At 32.3% G+C, this 25,887-nt stretch overlaps 1 protein-coding gene across 2 annotated transcripts; it reads left to right on the top strand.

Annotated features, from left to right (window-relative positions):
• Positions 1-256: 256 nt before the first annotated feature.
• LOC111632558 (monocarboxylate transporter 12-like) lies at positions 257-21,485 on the top strand. 2 transcript variants are annotated; one of them, XM_023377021.1, is made up of 6 exons: positions 257-489; positions 11,618-11,974; positions 15,426-15,569; positions 18,222-19,631; positions 19,703-19,828; positions 19,903-21,485. In XM_023377021.1, the coding sequence occupies exons 1-6, from the start codon at positions 465-467 to the stop codon at positions 20,109-20,111; spliced, it is 2,271 nt and encodes a 756-aa protein (XP_023232789.1). In that variant the 5' UTR covers positions 257-464; the 3' UTR covers positions 20,112-21,485. The 2 variants fall into 2 exon arrangements, with proteins under 2 accessions (XP_023232789.1, XP_023232790.1); XM_023377022.1 differs by lacking the exon at positions 257-489 and adding an exon at positions 6,409-6,979.
• Positions 21,486-25,887: the final 4,402 nt, after the last annotated feature.

Below are 25,887 nucleotides of genomic sequence, written 5' to 3'. Positions count from 1 at the left end.
ATAAATAACTTCTTAAGTTTGGCATCGTCTCCGCTAGATGGCGACCAGCCGCCATATTTTTAAAAGCCAAACATATATTACTAGTCAAATTCTATAATTAATAAATTAATAATTAAATCTTTGCTAATTTTTAGAATTATTTATTAAATTTTAATCGAGAAATGATAGGAAAACAAAAAAAAAGAAAAAATGGTGGAATTTTGCCGTCAGTGCTATTACGTCACCATTCGATTCTGATTGGTAGACGGCAGCACGTACGAAATATCCGTTAGTGACAATTCGGCTGTGGTCGATCAGCTGATGGTGGAAATCGGAGAGAGGAGAAGTTCGCCAGCGGTTCGCCTCGAAAGGCACTGGCCGAGGACGAGTCTCGTTATTTTAATTTGGCCATGGCGCTATCCGAAGTAAAAAACATTCTCCATTAATTGTTTGGCCGGTTCGATCGTCGTCGTTTCGTCGGAAACATGGCGCCTCTCAACATCAGCAACAGTAAGTATCCAATGGTTTCTTTTTGTTATTTTCCATTTAGTAGTATAGCGACTCGTTCCGCTATAACCGGAACGGACACGTCGCACGAATATAAGTAGGAAAAATCCCCAACGACGTAGATACAAGACGTATTTATTAGGATTTTTGCCAAGAAGAGAAGGTCGATGCACTTCTAACCTATCGATTGAAGCGTATTTTTAATCGTATCCGCAATGCTATAAAATAGTATCTAATTCCATACACCACACTTATCTTTCTCTAAGTCTCTATTAAACATATTGATCACTCTTAACAAAATAATCAACTGGAAAGTTCCGGTAGTAGTCGAACCTCATTCCTTTAAATGCAAATAAGCTAAAAGTTTAATCATTTCTTCTACGAATTTTCTTATTTGAAATAACGAAGATAGGTCCTTACATAAGATGAGAAGCAATACTAACCCGTGGCACGTAGATGCTTTACAGAGAAGATTTGCTCGATGGTTAGGTAAATTCGAGCCTTCAAACAACAGCCACCCTCTTAATTATCCAAGTAACACGATCGATTTTAAAATATACAATAATTAATTTAATTATTTTCGAAATGAATAAGTGATTTTGCCTGTTAACACTGAAATTACCCGTTAAAGGTATTACGTATACATAAATACTTATATACACTTTAATGGCTAAATATGTATGGTGGAGGACATTCACCTTTATTTATGATGAATCATTTGCAAATGTTGATTCGATAAAATTTAGAAAAAAATGATTAAATTAAATGAATATGAATAAAGTAAAAATCGGTTATATTTTTATTGGGTGTTATGCAATGAATTATAAAAAAAATACCGACCTTAGTATTCGTGTAAAGACTAAAAACAAAAGGAATTGTTTGACTTGTAATTGCAGGTAGTTTTAAAAGTGACATTTACACAGTGACAATTTATTTATAAAAGACAAAATCACGAGTTTAAATGTTGGCAAGTGAATTTGGCAACCGTCAGTATTTTATTTTCTTCTTTCTACGAAACATTTTCCGATAGTATCTTCTGCCGCAACATTAGATTTTGTTTCTTTACAGATAAACACTTAGATGAATTAGGAATTTTTTAACAGTAATTTTGATTCGTTTACACGCTTCTGACGTAATTCTCGCGCGTGTTTTACATGTATATCTAGCTGTCACATATGAGCCTCGTGCGGTAATAATTATACATTAACACAATTCCTAATGTATCGGATTTCCGTAAGGTTACGAAAATGTTAGGAATGAACTCTAAATAATATCGTAAAATTATATATTTTATTGGAATTTTAATGATTTTAAAATGCTCGTGTTATGTTGATTTTTGTTTATTTCCTCGTCGTGAAGTTAGTCGGAAATTAAGTTCCTCTCGATGACGTCGTTCGTTGCGTACGGATTGACCTTGGCCGATCACGTGATCGGTGCCTTATGCGGTCGGGTTGCTCTCGAGTTACCCTCGTAGTCGGGCATTTAGTTACTACGACGAAAACAGAACAAAATTTCTTAATTCCGGAGGGAAGTGTTTTACTAAATGGGAACGCCGATCCACTCGTTAATTCGGTCGCGTATAATAATAATAACGGCGACTAGTTCCGGATAGAGACAACTCGGGAAAAATACATTTCAGGATTCGAACCCGAAACAACCCGTTGTATCTTAATTAAATTATTATTTGGCAGAATTTTTAGACTGGATTTCTCGGAACATCATTTGATCCCCTGCCAAAAATACTTTTTTCTTTCTTTTTTTGTATTCTATAATTCTTGACAATGGTTTCGCTTCGGATCTTATAATCGATTTTCAAGTTTTTCCCGATTGTTTCCGCCATGTTTTTCGATTCAAGGTCACGTTAATGGATTCATCTTTTGGCGTTTTTGCGAATAGCAACCAAGTTTCATCAGAAAGACGGTTTTACAGGGGCTTCCGCCCGCATCCTAAATCTCGATGTGATATTATTAATCCGCCATTTTTAATATTAAAAAGTTTGTAATTTTTTAAACGTTTTTTCCTGTTTAAAAATTTTTCCCTATTTTAATCGATAAAAGCATAAATAAGTATATTTGGGGGGGGAAATAACGCTTTAAAAACAGGAATTCCTATTTCCCGTTCGCTCGGTTTCGCAATGCTTTTAACTCGATTGCATTTTGTTCCTCGATAAATTATCGAATTTTTGTTTCTCTTCCCGATAGATAGATCCATATGAAGAGAAATAATATTTCCAATTACAAAATTCGAGTTAATTTTCGAATTAATCAAAAATAACGCTCCATTTACGACGCACGAAGCAATGAATGTATGGTTTTAACCTTTGTAATGCTGCTTAGTAACAGATAGAAAAAAAGTAAAACAGCATTGCGCTCGATCGAAATGTGATAATTTTATTGTAAAGGTTAGTAGTACTAAACTCTGTTCGTAGAAAACGAATATTTTTTTAATTTTAAGAATAAGAAATCCTTTCTTAGAAGACAAATCTTTCTTATTTAGTAGGTTATTCATAGTCTCTCAACCAGTAGATCGCGAACGCATAAATCATATTCCATTGTATCTAAAGGACGAGAAGCTGGAAGGTTTCGAGTTACCCAATTTAACGGAACGTAAGAGAGTGGCGAGACGTTTGGTTACGTCCTTAGTAACAGCTTTTTGTGGCGAAGACGAACCTCGAAGGGCGCCACATCGACGAACCAAAAAGAAATCGATGATGGAGTGTCGGTTCGATGTCGGAGTCGCTAAATGCGCGAACGAAATCCGGTAACGATTTGTGACAATTTTTATATGTCCGTCTGTCACGAACCGCTCTACGTATGCCGGACGGAATTCTCGGAAGGGTTTTATTATCATGACTATAATTAAACGAGTTATTTCGTCTTTGACAAGCGAAGGGGAAAGAATTTTTCCTTATTAAAGTGTGAGTCATCACGCGCCGGTTTTAGTTGTTCTCGGTCGGGGCGGGTAGACTGCTCGGTGCCTGCAGGTTAAAAACACAGGTGCATACAAGTCGGGTAAGTTTTTCCCCCTCAATAATGGCGATAGAATGTGTCGCGCATCCGCGCCACAATCGAAAATCCAGGTGCGGATGTTTGGACGGTGAATCATACAATGTAATTGTATGCAGGATAAATTGTTCCTAAGCAATTATTATTGTTTCTCAAACAGTATATCGCGAACTGCAGTCTTGAGTCGTAATTCGGGGTATTTCAATACGTTCTAGAGTTAAGAATCAAAACGGAAGGATGACCACGGGGTCAATGAAATTCTTAGAAATTTGTTACTCGATTGATGAGAATTTTATAAAAAAAAAAAAAGAAGAAAAAAAATCAGATCGTGACTTATTTAGACACGAAAATTATCGTTCAAATATTTTTCAAGTAGCGATTCGTGTTGTAACAACGGATATTTCTTGTATCGAACTGTTTCAACCCGTAGAAAGTGAACGATCGATAGCCAGTAAGTCTGTTAAATTCGAATGTAATATTTTAAGTGGAAAAGATTGTCTAAACGATAAAAGTATCCGTACGTGTTTAAAAAAGTCGTATATTTCTACGTGTTAATCCTCAGCCTCTTATTGAGCCATTGCTCTTGTCACTCGTGCTATTTACGATTTTTGCTGTTTCAATTCCTAGATTATTTCGGCATTACCTGAAAAAATCCCTGTTGCCATCTTATTATTCTGATAAAATTTAAAATTACACTACTGCGTTTGTTGTAAAAGATACTAAAATATCGGCAAGCACTAATAATCTGTTTTTATTACTCGCTTTCGACTCAAAATCCAGGTGGCGCCTGCCTTCCATTCTCTCCAAACAAAAAAAAAACACACGCACACTAAACAAATTGCATCTAGTCAGTGGTATGGAAACTCATTAAGAATGACAAATTTTATCCAAAACTACAAGAGAAAATAAACTGGATTGGTCCTGAATTTAAAATTTAAGTGCGTCTTTATATCTCGGCGTTGCAAGACGAATTTATAAATAATAAAGGATCAATGCGCGGATTGCCGCATAATGTCATGTTTATTTTGACAGTGAGATTGTGCCTATAAATCCTTAATTCCGTACTGTTTTTGTAGGCATTTATCGCTTGTTACGTTATTAAAGGTGATTTCGTTAGCAAACCTCCGTAACGTCGCATCCCATTGGACGCTAGCTACATCTAAGCTAATTACGTCATCAAAACGGAGAATCATCCCTCTCGTCCTTGACCTTCTTTCGAGATTCGACGCATTTTATAGCTGCTCGGGTCCGAACTAAGGCACTTTTTACTCGTCGAAAACTTGCAATTTTGCTTACATCGGCTGATAAAAATAAACAAATGCGAATAGAAATAGTTTTAAGAAAGCCTCAGGCCAAATTTGGTACCCACCCGTCGTACGAGTACCAGCTGTACCATTGAATATTAACGAACGTGTGACCCGAGTCACGTAACTAGTGAAAGTTAGACTGGAAGAATTACGTGTACATTTTATTCTAGTTGGGTGCCACTCGGAAAGAGGTTAATTGTTTTTTTTTAATTTTATTTTTTGGCAATTACACTTCAGTTATGTAACCGACTTATCGGAATGAATTTCTAAGTTAGAAACTACAAGACCGTGTCTGTCTTTAAATTAAAGTTAAATAATTATAGAGTGGGCACAAGTCTAATTTTGACCCCGTAAATTACGAAATTAGTTCGTCTCGACCTATTTTCTGATCGCATATGGAGAATTTTCTGTATTTTTTCATATTTCCTTTTTTGGTGGAGAATTTTATGCGCACTTCTAGGGGGAGTACCGTTTGATTAGTGTGTGAAAACCAATGGTAACTATAGAGTAATTGTAGGTTACATAATCTTCCAGGGATTGATTCCTCCTTGGGAATTCTTAAAACTAAAAGGCTAGAGTGTTAATTACAGATTTTATTGTCGTGGGATTTGCTATAGAAAATAAACAGCAGCAACTGGAGAACACCAGCTTGCTCAACGCACAGACCTACTTTCACTTTGTAAAATATTGGATCCCGCGTTGCGTCGAAGGTTGTTTGTCAATGTGGGATAGTTCTGCGCTGGAAGGGCACGTGTCGAGGTTATGCAGGTGAACTTTCACCCGGTTTCAGAGGATTTTTAATTGTAGAAACATAAACTTCCAGCCCGGAAACTTGCTAATTATTTTTAAGTAATTTATCTTCACGACCTTGGTTACTTGTCGTTTGCGTAGTTGTTCGTGTGCTTAAAATCTCGTAATGAAACCATTCTGCATTTATTTGTTTATGGATTATGATAATTTTTTCTAAGCTGTGCCAAAAATCAAGAAATTTGCGATAATAATTTATGATTTTACGCTTTACTTATTGGCAAAGTGACCAATTTTGAAGAAAATTATGGCATTTTGCAAATTTCACAACGAGTTTACGATTCATTTTTATTGAAGGTTTTTCAAATTTTTTGCAAATTTTTATTTCGATACAAAATTTTCAAATATAATCCAATTACACAAATCTGCTACTGTTATAATTATGCAAAAACTGTCATTTCCGAGTAAGTTGAAAAAAATTCATAGAAGAAACACCACCTTGACAGAGTAAAGTATATAAAGTTCCGCAATGATAATTTTGTTTTAATGTTTGAATAATTAAACGTTTTGTACTTTATCTTATCTTTTTAATCGAGGATTACTTTTCATAATCCATGGAATTTAATTAGCATTAACTGCAGATTATCTTTGATTGTTAATGTTCGAACGTAGCGTTATTTATGATCGCAATGTACACTACGTGATTCTGATGACTTTTATGCAGTTACTTTATTAAATTTTTCATGATCGAATATCGTCCCTCTAATTTTTACTTAATGTTTTATCTCGTCCGATAATTTCGGTTTACTACAAGTTATATATAGTAGAGTTACGAATAAACGAGTAAATTTATTTTAAATAATTGTTATTAGTGTTTTTTCGTCTAATAAAATTCACATCAACTGATAAAATACTGAAATATATCTGATTTAACGCGAAAAATTCAGAATCTTTATTGTTCTTGTGAATGATCTCTAGTTGCAAGTTTTGTTTCTATAGTAGTGCCATTGAACGACGGGGAGCTTCATCAAGAAAAAGAGTTTCCAGTCATAGCGGTCGATCGTAATTAATCATTAACATAAACGAATACGTCGATGTAAAAATCTCTCATCGAGGAGTATTTAACTCCCTACCGATAATACTACGCGACTTTTAGTATTTGATAGGAGACAAAGGACCCCGCCGGTTGCAAAACGGAACGGAGGGAGGTCTCGCGCATCGAAACTCAGCTGTTGCTAAGGCGAACACGACATTATGACATCATCCACCGGTGGCTTTCTTCCAACTACGAAGGAGAATCGGCGATCACGTGGGCTGTCGTCATTCCTTCGCCAGTTAGCATTTAAAGAATATAGCAAATAGTAACATGCAGAAGGGCGATATTTGGAAAATGCATCCGGTCAATCGCTTCAGATTTTCTTGGTAAAGAATCAGGTAATTGTTTACTCTTTCGAATGACAATCTCCTCTTTGCACGTTGATGGCGGAATTTAATTCTGTAATTGATAAGCGGTGAGCAGGTTGTAAGAAATTATGCTTATGATATTATTTTTATTTACTTATTTTTTATAATAATGACGAAGATATAATGTTTTCGTGTTTGAAATTAAAACATCTGTCGTAAGATGTGGCGAAGTTTTGGTCCTAAAATTTCCTAATTTTTTAATAATCTTTGTGTAGCTTTTGCTTATAACAACAGTTCATTTTGTAACGCATACATTTGTATTATTCTGCTACAATTTCTGGACTTTATTTTATTAAATGTTATCTTCTTGTTTATCTTTTTGATGTTGTCTAGAACAATCGCGAAATTTAGAAATCTCTTCGCTCAGATTTTTCATGTAATTGAATTAGGACACCTCCTATTTTCCAGAAACAGAATAGATTCGATTTAAAGTGTTAACAATTTAAATTTTTAGCACATTTTAATTAAGTGTTACATTTATCGGTACCGTAGGCATATCAAGTGCTACGCTTTACGAAAAACTTACGAAAGAATCTCATCTGGGTGCAGTCTGTAGGACAGTATGACCCAACGCCCGCGACCTACATAATGAAAGTCCTAAATCCGAACCCCTTTTCGGCCACTTCAAAACGAGCGCTCGTACAATTTGACATATGCGAAATCGAATTAGTTTCATTTGCAACTTCATTTACTTTTGCGAATTTTCTACATTCCATTCTGACGATTCGACAAGCTTTCGTATTATGAAATCACTGGACAGTGTTAATCAAAGATTTTGAGAAGCCAGATATCCTAAAGAAGAAAATTGGTGACGTCAAATTGGATTTGATTATATCTATTAAAGTTTTACTTTTTTCTCTCTCTCTAATTCATAAAATGATAATTAATAAGTGGAAATTGTAGTTTCTATTTGATGGCGGAAAGCGGAAAGTTACTTTCATTGTCATGGGCAATAATTATTTGGTGCTTTATTATTGAAATCGCTCGTCTCGATATAGGAAACGAGGATATTCCTTCGATAACATTGACGTTTCCATTAATTTTTCATATTTAAAACTTGAACAGTAATTTTTGCAATAATTGACTGTAATAGATTCTAATTTTTACAGAAATTCTAGTTTAATATTTTTAAACATTAACTTAAATGAACGTTGTCTTAATCCGATTTCTGAAAGTTTATTTTGCATGCAGTCATTATCCATTACATAATTTGTTGTTTAATTCGCGATGTAATCTATTATTGTTGCTACAACGATAATCGATTACTTCGTAACATTACTCGGCTTATATGCTGTAACTAAAGAATAATCGATTATTAAAATTATTATATAATATTTATAATCGATATATATAGCAATTATATAATATATGAACTGATATTCGTCTTTTTAAAGTAAAATTTGAACGGTGTCGAATGAATGATTCATTTAATACCCATTAAAATGCGGGTCTTGTTCTATTTTTCTTCTACTATGTCAACATCTTTACGAAAACTTTCAAACTTTCTCGATCTGTGAAATGTTATATGTCGATAAATTTTGTTTATTGCAATGTTTTTTTCTCTTTACTCCTCCCCTTTTAGACGATAAGATATTTGAATAATTGCAAAACATTCTTGTATATTTTTTATATTAATAAAATTAAGAACTGCATGTAATGAATAAAATTGAGGTTAAGGGAACGTCAACTTGGAGGTTAATGTATAGAATGAATCATAAGAAAGGAAGGGATATAGGTTCTTTGAAAATCTAGGTCTGGCTTGTGTTTTATACCTATTGCACGAACTATCCAAAAAATCTCTATCTGATTGGAATTAAGAACTGTTGGCAACTTCCTGGAAAAGTTGTTGAATTTTCTCGATTTAATGTTTTTCAGAAACCTTTTTCTAAACTCTTTCGATTAAATATATTTTAAATGCTACTCGTATATATATATATATATACGTTTAACTTTATCATCAATAACAACAATATATATATTTTATTTTATTATTGATGATGTTACATTGTAAAATTAAACCAGAAATTTAATAGTTGTACCGTTTAACAAATTATAGATTTAAACATAATCAAATTATTTTTATAGAATTATCAAAATATTTTAGCATTCACTATAGTTTGCTATTGGCCCCGCACATTAAAGAAACCAGAAAAATGCTTGTATATATCAATATATATGCAATTCATTCGTTCGCATTCAGTTTATTCTTTCTGCTTATAATTTTATTTAAAGTAATGTGGTGAAGCCTACCATCTCACCACTACAGTAGCTAGAAAGTTGGCTTATTGTGTATATAAATGGCATTTTTCCAACGAAACATGTTAATCTTCTTATACGTCTGAAAGAACGTGAATTAAACTAGTTAGATTATATTAATTCGTAACAAATTCAAACAATTTTATCATAGCACATTTGGTAATATCTGTATTACATCTGTTTTCGATATATATATATATATATTAACATCGATTCTGTGGAAGATATGTAAAACATTCTATTAGAGAGTTTTATAAAACTAGTTTTCAATTATAACGCTTGCTATTTGTGTTAGCTTTCGTCTAATTATATGGAGGAAAGTGATAGAAAGAGACTCAAAAATCTCCAAAGTGATTTATTCAATGTTATTTTTGCGAGTTTTCCACATGAAAAAAAATCCTCTTGTAGCTAATTGCCAGTTTAACGTTCTAGTTAGATTAAGATTTTATGAAAGATCGTATCGGTATCTGATTAAAACATGTCTGCTTAGTGGTTATTAAACTTGTTTTTTTTTTAATCATAAGTTCCATCAGGCATGAAATTCCATTCATACAAAAGATGGGAATTGTCAATACCAATCTTCGGCGCCATTTTGGAACCCTAAGCTCACTATTGGAAATCGCTTAAAATGCCAATTCCCTTTCTCCGATTTTTGTCTTGTGGTAGTTAGCGCTGTCGGAGACTTCCCCCTTCTTTAAACTCTGTGTTTACTAGTTAATTATTAGATCAAAGGAAGTAGCCGCGGGGTTTAAGAGCTCTGACCGACTTGTGTAATTGTCTCGCAACGATATTTTTTATTATCGATCAAAAAATACATTCTGGCTCAAAGAATTAGTTCAGATATCGACGCTGCCTGAGGATGATTTTCTAATGGTTCGATGTCTAGGAAACCGAATCCTCTTATCATAAATGTTGTTAAGTTCATGCGTGTGTCACCGGAGGTTGAACATTAGATAACCCTTCCTTCACTGCTTTAAATTTAGAATTCTTAAATGCTTTTCTGCGTAATTTCGAACAAAAATGGCTCAAATAATCAGGCGGAACTTTGAACAATGGCGGATTGTTTTATACGCAAAAACATTACTTATTTTTTTGTTTTAACGTTATTAATATGTAGTCGTGTCGACCGATCTCTCGCTCTCTCTCTTCCGTTCAAGAGAGAGAAGGTCATCGAATGGTTGTCATGACAACAGAACCTCGCTGTTGCTAGGGCTTTCGGAGTTCTACTCGGTGCGAATATAATCGAGAAAATGCGCCATCCGGTGTGTATTTCGTGTACTAATAGGCTTTTCTCTTCCTAGTTATGTGTCGTAAAGCTCGAATTTTCGTGCCTTTCCTTATATAAAGGAATTCTTGCAAAATTTCTAGATAATTCGTGCATGCAATGTTCCAAGAAATTTGAATAGATTAATAAATCACGCTTATTATTTATGTAATAATAAAGCGCATACCTCGATCGACGGGTTGGCAGATCTCATCTGTACTTTCAAGTTTGTGATGTGTATCAAACAACTAATAAATTTTTCGTACTGAAAAAATTATATGTGACGAGTCGGTATTGATAGAGCTAATAAATAATGTTATCACGTAACACGTTATTTAATTGCATTTAAATGGGTTGTCGTAGTTACCGTGTCGAGTATTTACAAATTCAATATTCAATGGATAAAGTCTAAACGTCAAGACTAATTTTTATTGACTTTTTCCTTTTAAATTTTTTTAAGGGATTCGAATTAATTGAATTTAATTCGAATGAAGGACTTGCAACGAATTTCTGTGGTGACATTTAAATAATTAATGTATATCTTCTAGTTATTTGGATATAATTTACATAAAAATTGGGATAAATTGTATGAATATATTAAGAAATTTCACAGCATAACTCGAAATCTTTTCCTATAACTTATCTGATTTGGTCACTCTCGGGCCTGCTAGTATATTTTTGCTTGATGCTTTGGTACTGAGTTACTATGATATTTGTACGAGAATCAACAATATCAACAAATCAACCAAGATTTCAATTTCTTTTGGATCCTGAAATTAGCATATATCAATATTTGGTATATAATAAACGTATTCTAAGAAGTAATTCGTATCGCTTATTGTTTTTAAGATGTGCTGCTTAGAAATTCGTTTATAAATATAATTTTTCTGATTCATCCGCTAATTACTAGATATAATTTGGATTTACACAATTTCAAACCAATTTCTAGGTACAGAAACCTGAAAATGGCGGATGAGTAATGTAGAAATCGACTTGACTGTGTATCCGTTTTTATAATAAAATAGTAAATTAGCAAAATATGAATTTAGAAAATAGGGAAATTTAGTTGATTCGTTTTTCCGTTTTAGATAAGATGACCAAAGAACCGGAAGATAGAACGCTTCCAGTTACACCGTCCAATTCAATTCAACAAAGCTTATCGGCTGCTGCGGAGGCTTTACCACCAGAAGTTCAGACGGAAGAGGACGTAGCCGAATTAGATGATGCCACATCCGAGGTGGGGGAATGGGTGGACATACCCGAACCACCCGACGGAGGATGGGGATGGATGATCGTTATTGCTTCCTTTCTCAGTAACATGGTGGTGGACGGCATCACTTATACCTTTGGAATATTTTTTATGGAATTCGTCAAATATTTTAATTCGCCCAAAGGAAAGACTGCCTGGGTTGGTTCTCTTCTTTCTGGATTCTACCTCAGTGTGGGTAAGTATCTTCTTTATTTTGATTATTACTTATAGACTATCTAGTTTCAAAGTAGTAATTATAGATTTGTTCTTACAATAAAACTTTAATACTCTAAATTACAGGTTTGCAATAATTTTATATACGAATTTATAGCAATATTTTTTATTCACAGTTGTAAAATTCGAGTATTTGTTGTTCAAATCAGTTTTATAAAACTACAACTACTACAGAAAGTGGAATTTATTTATACTTCATCATGTTACAGTGATTCTTTTGATGATTTACAAGCGACACTGAATAATTACTTAAAATACTTATTGCAAAAATGATGTAGTCAGTTTAATTATAAATGATGCTGATGCTGGCCTCGGAAAAGAGAAAAGAACTCTTATAAGACGTCCATCACTTAAATCTAATGTTTCCATCTTGTCATATTATATTGAGTGCTCTCTCTAACGATTTAATGAAAGCTACAGATACAGATCTCATAACGGAGAGAGAAGCATCGAATTCTGTGCTCGTTTCCAAACAGAAGTGTCTCGTGCTATTGCTAATTTATGTGAACAACAAATACATACTGTACGATGGAGAATAATTATCCATTATGATAATTTTGTGTTTGTTACACGTAACACACAGGAGGTTTTCTTAAAATGACAACAATTTTACAATCGCTATATGTCGTTGCAAAGACTTCATCACTGCTTGCACGTGGCAAAATATGAATAAGCTTTTAAAAACTTTAAAACAATATTTTAAATATGGTTAGTTATAATATACTTAAATTATTAATTTAAAAATTTATTTTTAAACTAAATTTAAAATACTTAATCAATTTTTTAAATTAATTTGTCTCGATATTTTTCATTTATTTTGGTAGTATTTGTATAGTTTGTGTAAATTTGAATATACAGTGGGTGATCTGTTAACGAACATAATTCGTTCCAAGACTTTGTTCGCTATCCGAATTGTTCGTTAACCGATTATCGATTTACCATAGGTTTTAATGGGAATTTGATTGATTCGTTCTGGAGACCCCCCAAAAATAAAAAAATAAATACTTTCTTACTACGTTTATTCATATGTAATAATAAAATGTTCGGTCTTGCATTTTTATTAGTCATGTTTTTTCCCGTTTGTGGGGATTAAAGAATCTATCCAATGTCGATTGCTTTTCTGTCTTCGTGATTTTTCAGAAGTAATTAATAGCATTGTAATTTTAGAGATCCCTAGGTCTATTAACCTTAACCTTGTTTTTTTTGCCATTTTAAGACCGTTGTTCTGACATCCTCCCACTTCAAAAGATCTTTAATAGCAGATATCGGCATAAATCTGCATTTTCAGAAGAAAACGTAAAAGAATTGTTTCTGTCAGAAATATAAAAGGCTGGAATTACAAGGGAGAGTTTCAAAGTTCGGGGAAATACTGTACTATCCGATCAGTATATACTGGGTTGAACGTCGATGTCGACGTCTCTCGCGCTCCGAAAAGTTTCGAATTGTTGTCTGAAGACAAAGGAAGACCAATCGATATTCGTTATTTTACGTCGCTTCTTCTTGTGTTTATTCAGTGAAGTGTTCGTTGTCCGATCATAAAAATCTTTCGCGAAAGTGTTCGTTATCCGATTTGTTCGTTAACCGATCACCCACTGTATTAAGAGTTCAATGACTCGTGTTAATGAGATTTCGGGGGAAGAGATTATGTTATGGTTTTTTTAAGAATCAAATAACTATATTAGCTATTTAAAAATGATTGATTGACAATTATGTTTTAGTCAGATTTAAAATAAAAAGCAACAAAAAGTTATTGAAAATACTTTTATTCTTGAGGAATTCTTTTCTTTATTTTTTTTATTTAAAATCTCAATTATTAAAGGAAATTCTTAAGCTTTACCTTATTTGTTTTAATAAGGGAAATTTATTTATTTTGTTTTTACAGTTTTATTTACTGTAATTTAAATTATGAGTAATTATGCTATAAATTATGAAATTAGTTTTTATTCTTTTTCGGTGATTGATTAATTTTTAAAAATTAATATCTATAATGTAAATAGCAATTTCTTAAACACTTGCGATTTTGCTTTAAATTTTTTACTAATAAAATTTATCTCACGAATTAGATATTAATTAATAATGATAGATTATAACTAAAACTAGAATGAGTCGTGATAGCCCGAGACTTCTCTGATTGACGACAGATGGCAGTATATATGTATTGTGGTGCTCAGTTTTCGTGAGCATTTTATTTGTGGTACGTTCGTAAAGTCAAACGAGTTAAACGCGTTAGTAACGAATCGTTCGAATAGTAGTAGTCTCGCTCAGTGCGTATGCTCTGCGGTGATGACGTTTCGAACGAAACTCTAACGAAGTTCACGAAGGAAAGAGTTAGTTTACTTCGTTAAGAAAATGGCGGTCGGCGATATCGATGTTTCTAAATCTACTCGAGTGTTTAAATTGTGAATTAAAAGATGAAATGATTGGAGTAACTGTCTACCCGAAGCAATCTAGAAAAATATTTCGGATAAGGCTGTACTAGCAACATTTTTATCTTCGATTTTAGAAATAGCCATTTAGTTCTAAACGAATCGTTCGAAAAGTGTAACGAAATAAGAATAACGATGACGTCATTCTCGTTTAACTCGTTCGACTTTACGAACGTACCCTTGATCTTTTAGTTTTTTCCATTGAAAATTATGCAAATAAATATTTTCATAAATTTCAAATAAATATTAAAAATTTAAAGATGATAAACTATTTAGACCAGAGTAGGCAGCAAGATTTGAATCTCTAAATGTACACATGATCTTCATACAACCTCGAAAGATACTAAGTAAATTTTTAAAAATTATCTATATTTTAATAGTTTACGTGAGAGAGAAACTGTAGAAAACTGTAATTAAAACTAAATTTTACTTTTAAAATGGTCTAAAATTGCTTTTGTAAGAATTGTTTTGATTGGTTAATTAACGCTAGATATCGGCACGTTATAGGCTATTATTATTGTTATCGTCACGCATTGCGAATCAATTCGACCCACAAGGGGGTCAACCAATATGGGTTGAGTGATAGGAAAAGACGCTTCAACTCGAATTGCCTATAAGTTGAGGATTCTCTTTGGTAGTGGGTTTAACTCCTTTAGGCTACGTGTGCCATCACGAATTAGTTGCAACGAATCTTCGTACAAAAAAGATCAAAAGATCTTTTGAAATTTTTATTAAAGTTCAATCATCTTAATAAAAATTTAAAAGATCTTTTTGGATTTCAAAACGGGTGGTCCATATTGGGGGAAAATGAATAAGATATTCGAAAGTAACAATAAATTTAGAAAAATTCACAAAATCCTTCAAGAAGAGCATATATTTGTCTGCTTTTCTGGAAGAACTTTGTGGTCATTTTCAGCACTTTTCAATATATATCTTTTAATTTCCAATTATGTAAACAGATTCTTAAAAAAATCCTATTCTTTGCAGGACCTTTAGTGAGTGCCTTGACTAATCGTTTCGGATGTCGTCCCGTATGTATGACCGGCAGTATAATTGCGTGTTTTGCGTTCCTGCTCAGTACATTGGCCCCGAACGTCGATGTCTTGATGGTTACTTACGGAATGATGGGAGGTAAGCTAAGCTATTGGACCATATTGTAAACTTTACTTTAGAAATATAGAATTTGATAATTCGAACGTATTCAATGCAATTCCAGTTAGATTCTTATGATTATTCTGCCGAAATTATTTCATTATCATAATGATGATGGCATAAATTTAACACTTCGAATCGAAAACTTTGGTCAAATTTGATCATAGATATTTGGAAGTTCAGTTTAGTTGTTAGGGCTTATGAAGACTGTTCTGTTAAATCATTTTAAAAAATAATGTGGACCAAAAACGATTTTTTTTCATTGATATGTAAATTATATCAGAAAACTTCCTTGTTATTGCTAAATAGTGTATACAAGTTTTTAGAATACAAAATATATAGAGATGAACCAATTCTTTCAAACTTTCGTCTCATGAAAATGTTTTAAAAATTAGTATTACAGTAGATTCCACTTAATGGGCCACATCGGTGAATATTTTATGGGCCAATCATTTGGCACATAAAATATATTGATTTGTTTGTTTTCTGCGATTTGACCCAAATAAACGGCCCATATTAATCGGTGGCCCAATTAAGCGGAATCTACTGTACTTCCTATAAATTAATTCTAAATCATATAAAAATGACAATTGTCAGTTTTTAAAAATTGGTATTCAGGTTTTATATTATACAAGAAAAATTTTATTGGGATATCGAAAATCCAAAGCGATTTCATATAATCTGAATTCCACATATGGTGAACTTAATTCGAAATTATTTCATTAATTTGTTATCGGCAATCATAAAGTAGATAAAAAAATTAAGTTGTCAGTTGTGATACTTAAAAAATACTTTAGCACATTAAATAATATAAATAATAATGCTGATACCAATCAGGTATAAGCATTTTTGAGATAGTACAATTTGAATAGCATTCTTGTAAATGTATTATAGGACTAAATGTAGATGACCATGATCTCCTATTAATTTAAATTCTAACGTAATAAGGAAATACTATGATCAACACTTCGAGTGAAAGCATCAGTCAAATAAGAATGTTATGAGATCTTATTTTAATTTTTTTAGGCTCTAATTCTCATAAGCTCTCAACTTTTTGAACTAGTGATACATACAACTTTTGTTGGCATAAAAACCAGTCAGTGTCAAATCAAAGATACTGTTGTATGTATCAATGTAAAATGGCATTGAAGATCTGCATTTTTTAATATAAAAAATATGCAAACACTATTAAAACGTTAATAAATAATTAGTATTTTTCAATTATTTTTGAAATTTTGTGATTCATATGGAAAGTTTGGTATTCTGGATGAGAGTCACTGTTCTTTTTGGCTTAGATGTAATGTTTTAAATTTGCAAATATTGCATTAAAGTGTTTATCTTTAAATTGAAATAACCTTTGTCAATTCAGTCCCTTCAACTACTTGCAATGCATCAAGCTGCAATTTCCAATAATGAAAGCATTTCTGGAATTATTCGTTTTACTGAACAAATTTCCAAATGTGTTTCACGATAAGACGGGATAATTGAAGTAGTCCTCACACTGAAAGAAGGTGGGAAACCAAGAACTTTGTGAATGGAATGTGTCTTGCTCATCATGATTTGTTTTCTGTTTTCTCGTTATTGTCAGTTGTCTTGCTGTTTGCAAGAAAATTTTGTTGAAACAGATTTGTGATGATCGATTCAGTCGTCTATGATCAATTATTAAAAATTTACATTTTCATATGCAAATTTTATTACAATTGTAATTTTCTTGCGTAATTTGGAGGGTTATCTTAAATTATATGCAAGTTATTGAAACAAAGATATTTTTAATTTGTTTAATTTAGTTTAAAATTTTTAAATATAAAACAACGTATGCAAGATCATATTAAATTTAAATAAATAAAAATTTATGATAGTGTCTAATTTATTTTACCAAAAATTGCAAGTAGATAGGAATAGTGCTACTAAATGGAGTTTAGTTTAAAAAATTTGCTACTAGGTAAAAATTTATTTTGATGAATTTGAGAATATGATTTATTAGAGATGTTATAATTTTTGAGATGAAAATACAGTCGATCCCCTATAATACTGTTGATTATTCCGTTTTATATGAATTCCATGTTGTATGAGTCATTTAGATTTTACAAATACGTGTCCCAGGCTGTGAACGGCTCACGTATTTGTAAAATCTAAGTGACTCGTACAACATGGAATTTATATAAAACGGAATAATCAACAGTATTATAGGGGGTCGACTGTAATATTTTACAAGAATATAATTAATTGCTAATTAAGTAGAATAATTTATTAGAATTGGCTTCGAAATATCCCTAATAATTCATTAAAATCTAGCAACTACGTGAGAATGAAATGATATATGTAAAATTAATTTTAAAAGTCAAAACGAACAATGACTATGCATTTATTCATTTCCTTGTTCACTCCTTTTGTCTTTAATAAACAGGACAAGTTTAGCATTAATTATTGGAATTTTAATTAGATAACTTTAATGAGGAATAATTACAAAATTAGATAGTTTCCCATCTTGTTTTTTTATTAAAAGATGGATGTTTAATGACGAACACAGAGAATGGGCCTTGTCGACCACCTTAGTTCGTATCATTCTAGATGGTCATTTATCAATGCTCCTTCTCAACAGGTATGACTGATATTTCTTCCAACGTCCAGGTGTTGGGCTTGGCCTCATCTATCTGCCTGCCATTGTCAGCGTTGGATACTACTTCTCTACGAAGAGGGCGTTTGCCACGGGAATTGCCGTCTGTGGATCCGGCGTCGGTGCATTTATATTCGCTCCCCTCTGCCAGAAATTACTAGAGATATACGGATGGAAAGGAGCGCTGATAATCCTCGCTGGTTTCACCTTGAATTGCATGGTGTTTGGTGCTCTGATGCGTCCTCTAAATGCGACGGCCCCCAAACAGAAGCCATTGCTACAAAGAATCGCCGAAGAGAAAGAAAGAAGACGTCTTGACTCCCTCTGCGACAGCCAGTTCATTTTAATTCAACACGCCGATGGTACTGTAGAAAAAAAACCTAAATTGTTGCTGAATATGGAACCGGGTGTTCATTCGACGCTGTATTTAGACCAATTTGGCAAATCGCCGGCGGACACGCCTGTTATTACCTTATCTCCAATTGAAGAAGCTCACAAATCGCCTGCCAGTTCCAAAGAAGACGAAATGGAAGAAAAGAAACCAGAACAACAACAACTCACTACCCCTGATACTTCTTATCCCCCACCCGTAATTTCCAACGGTGGCTTAGCCATTAGAGAAATTGCCAAACGCAAAGGTCTTGTACCAATCAACGGTGCCATGAAACTTAGTCTCAGCAATATAACTGTTAATAACGACTTGAAGAAACATAATATATCCATGAAATATTCGTCGAGTGGTATCCTCTGTCCTGGACATCAGAACAATAACTATTTAGCCGAAGAAATGTGGAAGAGGTTACAAGAAGAGCAAATGCCATTGGACGGTAATCGTCGATCGTCGTTGAAACGTAATAAGAAAGATTATACTCGACCTCTGTATAGGAAAGATATATTTTATAGTGGAAGCATCGTTCATCTACCGGAATATATTCACTCTCAGAAAGACATCAGATCTTACGTTGCCAGTGTAATATCGATACCTCGAGAAGGTGGCCAAGGAAACGTAGAAAAACCTAGACCTCATCTATGCCCTACTTTCCTGAAGCTTCCTAAGAGTATGACCGATACCATCGACGAAATGTTGGATTTCTCTCTCTTAAAGAACCGAATTTTTCTTATGATTTGCATCTCTAATGTCATCGGAATGGTCGGTTTCCCGACTCCCTTTATTTATCTCACCGATAGTGCAACGACAAAAGGAATATCTCCCGACAAAGCGGCATTTCTCTTATCCGTCATCGGAATCACGAACACCATAGGCAGGCTCATCTTCGGTTGGCTCTCCGATAGACCAAACGTTAGCGCCTTGTTTGTGAACAACGTTTGCCTGTTCTTATCCGGAGTTTGCATCTTCATTATGCCTTTTTGCCAAGATTACGTCAGCATTGTTCTTATTTGCGTCGTCTTCGGCCTCTTTGTTTGTAAGTAATTTTTCTTCTGTGTTTTCTGTAATGGAGAAACAGTAAATTAACGAAGATACCGTATTTTGCAGCTGCTTATATCTGTCTGACATCCATCATCCTGGTAAATCTGCTGGGTTTGGACAAGTTAACAAACGCATTCGGACTCCTCAGTTTATTTCGCGGAGGTTCCTGTATGATTGGCCCTCCATTAGCCGGTATGTTGAAACATTTATTAATATTATTATTGAAATTTATATGACGAATCTTTACATAATGTTTCTTTTTCAAGGTTCCATATCTGATTGGACTGGAAACTACAACATTTCTTTTTATGTTTCTGGTATTTTACTGATAATTTCTTCCTTGATCACGTTTGCCATTCCTTGTTTGGCCAAAAATGAAGCCGAACAACCTACCTGTAATTTGCCGACCGTTATCGAAGAACCGGAAGAGGAAGCCGAAGCAGTCGAAATCGCACAAGTGGAATCTGTCGTTTGAAATTACATCCGAGTCGGAAGAATTTGCATCCCGTTTTTTTTCCGACTGTTTTGTTTCTAATCGTGATAGTCGTCGACGACCACAAAAATTGCACAGGTTGACTACATCTGGCGATTAATGACAATTACCTTGTAACTTTATAAACAGAGCAGAACAAGGAACAAATGTATTCGTCAAATAGGACTAATTGTTCTTCCAAATATAATCTTGTGTGATTTCAAAAAGTTCCAGTCAGATAATTTGAAGCCAAATAAGTTGCTGTCTTTAAGAGTTAGTAAGAAAAGGATCATTTCTGGCAATAACGTAGCACAAAACTACACCAGAAAATTCGGACTGGTGCAATTAAATCTCAGTTAAAATACTCTTATTTCAGACTTTAGAACTTAATTTTCAGGAGACGAAGAATGTTTTAACAAATTAATTTTTATGACACGAACTTTTTCTTTTGCAAAAGACAAAGATGGAGTTTTCAATGTGAGAAATATTAGGAAAATGGAACGATCAGTTGCAGACTGTATCGAAGAAAGGACCAAAGAAGAGGCATTCAAAAGTAATCTGTGATATCAGAATTGCACGTAAATTACTTTCATATGACGCAGTACGAGTTCCTGCGCGTAAAAGCGAATATGCAATCCATTGGTCTAATCGAGTGCCTTGTTTGAACGCATATTTGCGAGAATGGATTAGACAGATAGAAAAAGAGAATATATAAAAATATATATATATTATATTCAGTATATAGATATTCACAGTATACATACATTTTAACATACATTCCATATACGAATATCCTAACATATGAAAGTATTCTCGGAGTAACTCCGTGGCTATTGTGCAATACAATATATTCACGATATGTGCGTAATGTGTTAATAAGGGCAAATAATGTTTCACTGTGAATTACGTTTATATAGTTTTATTGAAGTTCATCCACACCAATGGATTTTGTTTTTCCTCTTTTCTTTTCGGCCATCGTGCGTATGAATGCTTATGTATGGTTTTTCTCATCCGCGATCGAATGTTGTGTATAAAAAGACATGCTGCACAAAATCAAAATCATAAATCTACTACTGTATTTACTCCAAAATGTTCTTATCTACTTAATTCTAAACTTGTAGTATTAAATAAGTTAAAATTTTTATCGTAATGAGTTATTAATTTTGTCGATTTGTTTTACACCCGTGGTTCTCAACCATTTTTAATTAGATACAGGTTAGCAATTTAAATTTCTGGTGGTGCTCTGGCTAATTTATGTCGTACTGATGCGTTTATAGGGCCGACAAGAGGTGAGGAAACGGAGATGTAGCCCTGGTGCGCGATCCGGAATCTGTATAATAAAATTTCAGTTTAGAAAAATGTTCGTAATTTCGAGTGCATAAAGGGTGAAAAAGAAATATAAACAGATTGTGTCATATCAGAAAGACTAGAGAATCCGATCGCTCCCTACGGTCCTAAACGAAACGAGATGTCGATTTGAATTTTTTTAATGTAAAAATTATACTAATTATATGAAAAAGATAGTCCTATAATTACTATTTTTTGAAATTTTGTAGCACAGGTTGAGAATCACCGGGTTACATCATCCACAAAAAAATTAATTTTTTTATAAAATAATAAATCGACTTTTTGACACGAAAATAAGCAATTTTCTCTTAGAATCTATGTAAAACTGCTTTTATTTATTTTTGGCGAAATTTCGGTACTGCAGTTATTGGAAATAAATACTTACGGTGAGTGCACAACTTGCGAGTACAAATCGATCAAAGTAACAGTAAAACTAAGATCTGTATTAGGTCTTTCAGGTTGTTTTCTTGTAATAAAGGCTATGCATAAAAAATACAGTATCAATTTTCATAAATTTATACATTATTATTGTTATATACATTCAGAATTTTATTTCTAAATAATATTTAAGATTAAAATAATCTTATAATAATTCAACACCAAACGTATTACTTTAAATATTTATTCGGTAAAATCGCGGTAAAAGCGTTTAACCTGTCTGAAAATATTATGTAGAAGGGGAGGGAAATTACCTATTAATTATTGGATTACTTAAACTCTTCACATGATCTTGTAGTATTATAATCTTAATTCATGATATTTCACTGTTTATAGAATTCAAATCAAGTTTTTCGTTATGAGAATTTATTCAAGTTGTGTAATAAATCTGATATTGTGTCAAAATCTATTATCGCACATTTCAATCATTACTTAATCTGAATACAAGTTTCTTTTTGCATTATTTTATCACAGAATTAATAGTTTCAGGCAATAAAATAATTTCAATTTTAATTTATACTAATATAATGTATTGGTCATAAGAATGGTTTAATTAATTCTTATGACTTTTAAAGGACTACTCTTGTTTAATTTCAATAAATGTATGATTTTAATTAAAATATTTAAATTATAAATCGGAAAATGAGTTGTAACTTGCAGAAACTGCGCACTCGACAAAATATATTAATTTTAATTTAAAATAGTGCAACGAGTATAAAAATGTCAAGTTAGTCAAGAGAATCGTTTAGAAACAGCTTAATAAATTTAATTTGCATACATGCAATTTACAGATAAATTACAGATTACATCAGACACAGATATGTTGCCTTAACAAATGTAGTGAGAGCAATTAAAGTACTAACTTTTTATGTCAGAGTGAGTGAGTCATTCGTTTTATGGAAATTCGTTGAAGCTATAACGCCTATAAGCATGTGGTTTCGAAGCCTGTCGAAGCTAATGTTTGTGTAATTAATCATCAACGTCGTTATTAGAAAATATTTTCGTTAAATCTTTGTAAATTTGCAACCATTTCAACAAATTAAAAATGTTTTTGGATTTTATTGATTTTACATAAACAAAATTATTAAAATGTTATATTTTGTGCAAGTAATTTTAAAAGGTAACTGAACGATGGTAACTGAAAATAGAATATATAATTATTTGTTGAGAAAATATAGAATTGGATGTGAAATTTTCAATAAAGTTGAGATATAATGAAATTAGAATGGAAAAAGTTTAATTTTGAATATTGAAATTCTCTTGCATTTTTTTAATAATTTTATTCGATTTCGAAAAGTTTTTCTATTAATCTTAACATGTTTATTAAAATAAAATTCGAATTTTATAAAATTTAACCTAAAAGGACTTTTAAGACTCAGTTTGATATTTTCAAAAATGTTAAACATAAGTTGCGAAATATCCAGTTACATTTCAAATTATAAATTAATTAAATTGAGGAATTTTCTTGAAAAATTATAATAAAGACATTTTTAGTTTAAAATATTGCAATGTAAGTAAAATAAAATTTATTGCGCGATTAGTGTGATATTTATCATATTCGAAAATGTTCATGCAAAATCTGTTGGTAAAAATTACCGGTAAGTTTGGATGCACCATGATCTTTAACACAGAATAAAGAATGGCAAAACTTAAAATTAACATATTAATATGAAATTGCATTCTGCTGCAAATTTGCATAATGACTAATAAGATTATTCATACCACAGCTTGTTTTTATGTTAAATCCGATTCGAAACGTGAATTTGCAATTTCAATTAGTGGATCATTTGTGTACTTCGTAATAAGTTTTATCAGTGGGTCAGAACCACGAAAAAAATTATTCTCAATTAGATACACATTTTTCAAAATATTGTAATCCATTCACCTGTTCAATTCAAATATGTTATAGTTGTAAGAATTACTTGAAAAAAATTTCGTGCAATTTTTTGTTAACTATTGCAAGATATAATACATTGTTAATATGTGGAATGATTTATGGTATCCAATATCACAAATATTGCTGTTTTGATTTGCACGAATTAATAAGGCATTACACGTTTCATAAATATTCTATTCAACGTTCAGAATGGTTTAACTGATTAAAGATTTAGGAAGTACACTTTTGGAAATTGACAAATTAAAAATTTATCCAACATTTTTAAATTTTTCATCATATTTATAAACACTTAGAACGAAGACCTTTCGCATTAGAATTTGGCAAATTTTGAATTTTTTCTAAACGTACTCGCATAATGTTTAATAAATAAGAAAGTCGAAAAATCTTATAAAAATTCATAATTTAGTAATAAAAATTTAAATATTTTATTAAAGAATTTTTTAAGAGGTACAATCCTAATCCCTTATTTTTGTGTTGGCATGAATTCTCTTCAAGAGCAATGGATTGAAGCCTCCACAGATTCGATAATATGTCACTAGCTTTACGATACGAAAAAAGATTAGTATAATAATATAATCACAACTTAAATTAGTTAATTTTTTACTGTTTAAATTAATTTAATGTTACTTTTTTTCCATCCACCCTACAACAAAAATTTTTGTAAGTTTGTTTACAGCAATGTTTCCACATTTTGAAATGCTGAATTCTTCTGTTTTCTGTATTTGTTTTAAAAGTATGTGTATCAAAATAAAAATAAGTATTATGTTTTTTACGTCATTTTTACGACTGTATTTTCCCCCTTAAAACTAAATAATACTTTTGATTTTAATTTGAAAACTGGGATACAATTTTTTGAACCCGTTCTGAAAATAAAAAATGTATATATTAATTGAAAGAAGATTTCACTTTGTCCAACTTAGTTTGAGTAAACTGCTGCGACTAAAAATACGGTTCAGGTATCAAATTAAAGCTATTGTCCTGTAGATGATGTCGCCGAAGAGACATTTGAGAAATGTGTAATGGTTCGGGCATGGCAAAGCGGCAAAGGTAGAATGTTAAGTCTATGAGACAAACATGTCTCCCTGTTGAGTTAAGCCCGATTTTTTATTTTGCAATTTTGTTATTGTAAATACCAAAGTTAATAAATGTATGTTTTAGTTTCTAAGATCATTGTTTATATCACCCTTTTCCAACTCAACCACCCCTCTCAAAAGCCCAAGCAACGCAGGTATCAACGGAAAAAACTGATTGCAAACTGAACAGTGTAACGGTGTCTAACAAATCTAGACTATTGTGTTTATTGCATCTATACTCTAACTTTTGAAAATAATGAGAATAAAAGTAGAGATGTTAGAAGGTGTGTATTATACACGGACTTTCTGACATTCATCGGTACAATCGAAAAGAGAAAAAATTTTCTTGGCACTTAGAACTCTTAGCGTGTAGATACTGTTTCCGTGTACAGTTCATTTTATTTTCGCACATAAACCCAATAGTGTTTGAAAAAATACACAATTTCACATTGAGAACAGATACAGTATAAGATATAAGGCATGTCTAAACTGCTCAATCTCCCAAACTGATTTGCATTTTATTAACGAAACATCAAAAAGCGTTTTCCAATATTTAACATTGGAAAATTCTTCGTATTTATTGATAATTCACTGAGTACCGTTTACAAAGATCTAAGTAACTCAATGATAGGTGTGATGTTGAATTTCGTCTTCTTTTCGGTCAACTTTTTCGGAAATTTATCTTTCTTTTTATTCGTATACTTTCCTACGAATCCGTTCCGTTGTTTTTTACAGAAAAATTTGCGAAAGCCCAAAAATTTCAAGTGACTATAAAAATTCTAGCAAACGAATCTGTGATATCACTGCCTACAGACCGATCCGCTATCAAAAACCTGCAACACATTTAATTTCGCATTCCGTTACTTTCATTTTGGAAATAGCTAAATATCATTCTACAAGCAGAATTTAATTACTATTACAGGTCGAATTTAAGGTGGTCGAGTTTATTTGCAGCATTGTTTTTTGAGATATCATCATCAAAGTTTTAGGAAAAATGCATAAAATTCTTTTCAATATTCATATT

Source organism: Centruroides sculpturatus, unplaced genomic scaffold, assembly GCF_000671375.1.
Source record: "Centruroides sculpturatus isolate CEXI.00-Female unplaced genomic scaffold, Cexi_2.0 scaffold722, whole genome shotgun sequence".
In the NCBI taxonomy this organism is placed as follows: Eukaryota; Metazoa; Arthropoda; class Arachnida; order Scorpiones; family Buthidae; genus Centruroides; species Centruroides sculpturatus.
This window is presented reverse-complemented; position numbering and strand designations above follow the sequence as displayed.